This window comes from Pristiophorus japonicus, chromosome 2 (assembly GCF_044704955.1).
Source record: "Pristiophorus japonicus isolate sPriJap1 chromosome 2, sPriJap1.hap1, whole genome shotgun sequence".
NCBI classification, from domain to species: domain Eukaryota; kingdom Metazoa; phylum Chordata; class Chondrichthyes; family Pristiophoridae; genus Pristiophorus; species Pristiophorus japonicus.
This window is the reverse complement of record NC_091978.1, coordinates 125,523,886-125,529,885: the sequence shown is the minus strand read 5'-3', so window position 1 is coordinate 125,529,885 and position 6,000 is coordinate 125,523,886. Positions and strand designations below refer to the sequence as shown.

Below are 6,000 nucleotides of genomic sequence, written 5' to 3'. Positions count from 1 at the left end.
CAGACTGTGCAATTTACAGGGCTTACCCTCCCTCGGTAACCTGGGCCCAGCATCCACATTGGTTGATCTTCTCTTGCGAGATTTAATCATATCGGCGACCCTCTGTTCCATGGCTGTTAATTGCAGCTTACTTGGCGCACCTTCTCCAGTTTTTGACTTTTCTCGGTTGATCTGTGACACCTTCCTCTACAAAGACGAAAATAGAACTTTTTAAAAGAGGGTCCTTCTGCTGTGGTACTCACTCGCAGTGAGTGCATAAATACAAATATTGGCCCCGACATTTCGATCTTCCGGGTCTGTGTGAAGTTTCTACGGACCCGGGAAGGCATCAAAAAAGCCGGTTTTCAGCACGCAATGTGCATGCGCTGAAAACCGGCTTTTCCGATCGGTCAAGTTTCTGACATCAGAGGGACTGCCTCTGATGATAATTGGGAGCGAGGGCACTTGCAGGGCAAGATTTCCAATATTTACGAATATCTTGCCCTGCAAATGTCCTTTTAAAATCTTGCGCCTGGAAAAGCAGGCGTATAGCTTACTTTTACTGGCGCAAGTGTTTAAAAATACACAAACATTTTAAAATAAAGTTATAAAAACATATTTTATTATTAAAAACCCTCCCCACTACGTTAAGTTTATTTTAAGGCTTAATTAAAAAAAACTTGTAAACATGTCGGCAAAATATTTTTTTTATAACAACTTTAATTTAAATGAATGTTAAATATGTACTTTATTTTCTATTTTTTATTGTGTTTGGGGGGGTTTTCTCATTCATAGTAATAGGAGTTCCAGACTTACGGAACTCCTATTACTATGAATGAGAATCTATACTACACCTGATTGGCTGCTGTCACCAGATCCCGGCCTGCACACGTCCCCACATGCACGCGCTGCGACGCGCAGTCACGAGAGGCCTCCGGCTCGGAAGTTCCAACGGTCGCAGCAGCAACAGGTAAGAGCGCATCTTTTTTCTCTTTCGTTTGCCCGCGGGAAGAGCTCTACTGAAATTTCAGCACCATTACTTACAGTAACTGCTTGGCCAAGGTCCTGACTACTTTTTGATCTGCATGCCACTTCTCGGGGTCATGGCCACTGCATTAAACTCTTCTGCAACTTGGTCCCAAAGTTTTGCTAGTAGAGAGGGTTTCTGTTTTTTTTGTCCCATTCTTCCTTTGTTCTCAAGCACATCCCATCTCCTCCTCTCAATGATGTCTGCCAGGGGCTCAATTTCTTCTGCTTAAAATCTTTTGGCCCTTCCCCCTTCTCCTTGTCCTTCTCCTTTCCCTTCCCTTGGATCTTGGATCCATCTTTTGCAGCTAAAATTTAAATGTCCAGATCCAGCTCCAATCCCAACGTGTTCTCTTAAGCCCTTGATCCAGACCAGGAAGTTCACCGTGGATGCGCAGACAACACCCATCACGTGGAAAAAGGTTTTTTTTTCCAGCGCATGCTCACTGACTTTACTTGAAGCTCCATCCCCAGATTTAACTTTGGGTACCACAGCACGAAAATTAAATTTTACTTTGACGAAAGTTGTATTTTTTTCAGCATAGTCGGGCACAAAAATCGTCCGCACATCTTCCTGGGTGCCAAAAATCGGCAAAGAGGAAAATAGAGCCCATCAACCTGAAATGTCAACTCTGTTTTTCTCTCCACAGCTGCTGCCTGACCCGCTGAGATTTCCAGCATTTTCTGTTCTTATTGCGTCTCCTAGTTGTTGGTTTCAGGCTGCCTTACTGTTCCCTCAGCTGGGAATGAATAGTGCATTGTGGAAGAAGCTTATTTTTAAGGGAGTGCTCTGGCAAAAATGTGCTGAGCAGTTTCCTGTGGCAACTAAACATATTTGTTCCCTCTCAATTTATTTCCAGGATGTATGTGGGGTGAATTGTAGTTTTTACATTATCCTTCAATCAAATAGTCGTGACTGCCTCAGAGTTTAAATGGTGCTCACAGAATACCCACTTATCAGTGTGAAAAAGTGGGGTATGTAGAATGTGAAGTATTTTAATGTAGGCTGCTTCAGGACTTGAGTATGTTGAAAAACCTGTTTTCTTAAGTAAACTGATTAGTATGTCTGCCATGTTTTCAGCTCAATTTTAAAGATTTAGAAGGATTTTCCTTTTTTAGTTGGAAACATAGACGTTTGCAGGTGAAGAGGGGACCATTGGATCTGCTGGCTTTTTTTTTTCTAAAGCAGTCCAAAACTATTCCCACTTCCCTGCTTTCTCCCCATTGACCTGTATATTTGCATTAAATAGTCACCACCTCTTTATTTCAAAAGATGCCATGGTCTGTCCCTCAGCCACTCTCTGACAAAGCATTCACCTTCTTTGCATAAATAATCCCTCACTCCTATTTTAAATTGATTTCATTATTGACTCCCCAATTAGAGGAAATAGCTGTGCAGGAAGGAGATACAGTAGTTTAATGAAAATGGTACTGACTAGAAATAATTGGTGGAAAGTTTAGAGGGGATTTGAGGGGGAATGTTTTCACCCAGAAGGTTGTGGGAGTCTGGAACTCTCTGCCTGAAAGAGTGGTAGAGGCAGAAACTCTCACCACATTTTAAAAAGTACTTGGATGTGCACTTGAAGTGCCGTAATCTACAGGGCTATGGACCAAGAGCTGAAAAGTGAGATTAGGCTGGATAGTTCTTTGTCAGCCGACGTGGACACAATAGGCTGAAATGGCCTCCTTCTGTGTTGTAAGTTTCAATGGGCCCAAGTTTCCACAAGAAAAAAAACGGGCGCCCCTCCGAGCTGGGCGCCTGTTTTTCGTGCATAAAACGGCGCCTAAAAAAATCCTCGGTATTCTCCACCGACTTACAGGTCCTGTGGCACTTGGCACGAGCTGTGGGGGGGGGCAGAGTCAGGTCCCTGCGCTGAAAACAGTGCCGGGATCTCTGCACATGCGCGCTATAGTCGGCACGCAAGTGCAGTAGCTCCAGGCGCCGAACTGTGTGGGAGGGGCCCGAAGCACGCAGCCCCTAGCCCTGGCCCAATGGCCTCACTGGGGCTGCGTGAATGAGGCTCCTCCCACGGCCAGCTCCTGCTCCCCGCCCGACCAGACCCGACACTCGCTCCACCCCCCCGACCAGACCCGACCCGAGACCCACTCCCCCCCCCCGCCCCGACCGAGACCCGACACCCGCTCCGACCCGAGACCCGCTCCCCCGCCCCGACCGAGACCCGACACCCGCTCCGACCCGAGACCCGCTCCCCCGCCCCGACCCGACACCCGCTCTCCCCCCCCCCCCCGACCCGACACCCGCTCTCCCCCCCCCCCCGACCCGACACCCGCTCCTGTTCCCCGACCCCCCCTCTCTTCCCCGACCCCCCCTCTCTTCCCTCCCCCCTCTTCCCCGACCCCCCCCTCCTCCCCCCCTCCCTCTCCCTCTCCCTCTCCCTCTCTCCCTCTCCCTCCCTCCCTCTCCCTCTCCCTCTCTCCCTCTCCCCTTCTCTCTCTCCCTCCCTCTCTCCCTCCCTCTCGCTCAGCGGCACGAACGCTGCAGAATTCTTCCTGGCTGAAGCACTATCACACAGGTAGGAAGATGGTTTACTTAATCTTTTCTTGGCTTATAAATGTTTATTCAGGTTGGATTTATTTGTATAATATTTGTAGAAGTATAAATAAGGATTTATTGTCAAATTTAATGAGTTCCCTTCCCCCCCACCTCGTTCTGGACGCCTAATTTGTAACCTGCGCCTGATTTTTTAATGTGTAGAACAGGTTTTTTCAGTTCTACAAAAATCTTCACTGGCGCCATTCTACTTTAGTTTGGAGTACATTTTCACTGTGGAAACTTTCAAATCAGGCGTCAGTGGCCGGACACGCCCCCTTTTGAAGAAAAAATTCTGTTCTAAACTAGAACTGTTCTACCTGACTAGAACTGCAGAAAAACAAATGTGGAGAATTACGATTTCTAAAATAGTCCGTTCTCCACCAGTTGCTCCTAAAAATCAGACGCGAATCATGTGGAAACTTGGGCCCTATGATTCTATCGAATGGAATATAATTATTTCTTACAAAGTATAAAGCTAACCTACACCTGGTTCATGAAGTATCCTGTAGTCCAATTCTGGGCACCATACTTTAGGAAGGACTATGAAGGCTTTGGAGAGTGTACAGAAGAAATTTACCAATAGTGTGAGGGACTTCAGTTATGGATAGACTGGAGAAGCTGGGATTGTTCTCCTTTAGAGCAGAGAAAGCTAAGAGGAGATTTGATGGTGTTCAAAAATCATGAAGGTTTTGGAGTAAATGAAGATAAATGTTTACAATGGCTAAAGGGTCAATAACCACAGGGCACAGATTTAAGGTGATTGGCAAAAGAACCAGAGGAAAAACTTGTTTACGCAGTGAGTGGTTAGGATTTGGAATGCACTGCCCTTAAGGTGGTGGGTACAGATTCAATAGTAGCCTTCAAAAGGAAATTGGATAATACTTGATGGAGAAAGAATTGCTGTGATATGGGGCATGAGTGAGTGAGAATAATTGGGTTACTCATGGAAAGAGCTGGTGTAGCCTCGATGGACCAAATGGCTTCCTTCTGTGCTGTACTATTCTGATTCTATGATATACTTTTGTGGTGCTCTTGAAATAAAGTTGGTATTTCATTACTCTCTCTTCCATCCCCAGTAATGGGACATTTTATTCGAACTAAACCTGTTTTTTATCTGCAGGGTTTAAGTACGCTCGTAGAATTTTGTGCTGGAAATGTCTTTCAAAGAACTGACATCTAGAGCGGTGCTACTATATGATGAGTGGCTTAAAGATGCAGGTAAGTGTCTTTTTAGTGCAAATGAGAAATGGGAAAAGATTGACATGATATTGTTTAGATATTGGAGTGTCTTTGAACGTGTCCTATCTTATTGTGTATATGGTCCTGAAAGTCCTTTTTATTATCTTCAACTTGTAGGTGGGGTGAAAGCAAACTTCCTGCAATAAGAGTTTTTTATAATCTCTGGCAGTATCTTGGCCAATATTAATTCAAAGCTGATATTGAGTTTTGCATTGCATGTTATTGCAAAACAACATAGTATGAAATTCCATGTGAGCTGGGTGGGGTCAGTAAAGGCAAAGTTGCACAATTCTTTTCGTAGAAGGTGGTGACTTCATGCTGAAGTACAGTTTACGTGGGTGTCAACAGCCCTTTGGCACTGCACCAACTTGCCAATTTTTATATGAATCAGGTGTGAGTCAGTAGACCTTCATTATTTGAGGAAGGGAAGCATTCCATCAGTACGTCATCCTGGCATTGTCACAGACTTAATTTAGGTTTTCCTGTTTCTCCTCCCCTGCCACCCCCACCCCACTCCTTTTTCATTATTTGGGATGAGGAAGCATTCCATCAGCACGTGATCCTGGAATTGAGGCTCTATGCTAAGAGCGAGTTTCAATGTTTGTTAAATGTATTGTGCACTCAGCCTTTAGTCGAACTAAAGTCTTCGTCATTCATTTAGGAGCAGTGTAAGTTATGAAGTTAGAGCGAAGTTAAAATGAACAACTATTTCTGTGCTAAAAGGGGTTCTTATTTGCAGATCCCAGAGTTGAATACTGGCCATTAATGTCTTCTCCACTTCCGCAAATAATTATCCTTGGAGCCTACATCTACTTTGTTACGTCATTTGGACCAAAACTAATGGAGAACAGGAAACCATTGAACTTGAAGCAAATAATGATTGTGTACAATTTTTCCATGGTGATCTTTTCACTGTATATGTGTTACGAAGTAAGTATTCTCTGACTAATTTGACTACTTTTGTAAAACTTGCATCTGGGATTATCGGATTCAATGTGTTGAATTTGCACTTTATAGCTGTGAGGGCTCTATATGAAAGAATTAAACTGTTCATCATCATACTTCCCAGTGTATGAGAGGAATATGCAGTATGCTCTCACACACTAGGAAATATGATTAACAGTTTAATTTATGATTCCCTTGTTCCCAGCGAAACCCTCTCCCACCCTTGCTCTCCATTCTCCCCACCCCAGTACAACATA

The 6,000-nt window shown here is 44.5% G+C and overlaps 1 protein-coding gene across 1 annotated transcript in view; it reads left to right on the top strand.

Moving 5' to 3' along the window:
• Window positions 1-1,868: 1,868 nt before the first annotated feature.
• Window positions 1,869-6,000, top strand: part of elovl7a (ELOVL fatty acid elongase 7a) — a 41,852-nt gene continuing 37,720 nt past the window's right edge. Inside the window, exons 1-3 of the mRNA XM_070862552.1 lie at window positions 1,869-1,980; window positions 4,680-4,777; window positions 5,538-5,728. Coding sequence (XP_070718653.1) covers window positions 4,714-4,777; window positions 5,538-5,728 — 255 coding nt within the window. The 5' untranslated portion in view covers window positions 1,869-1,980; window positions 4,680-4,713. The remainder of the gene's footprint in view (window positions 1,981-4,679; window positions 4,778-5,537; window positions 5,729-6,000) is intronic.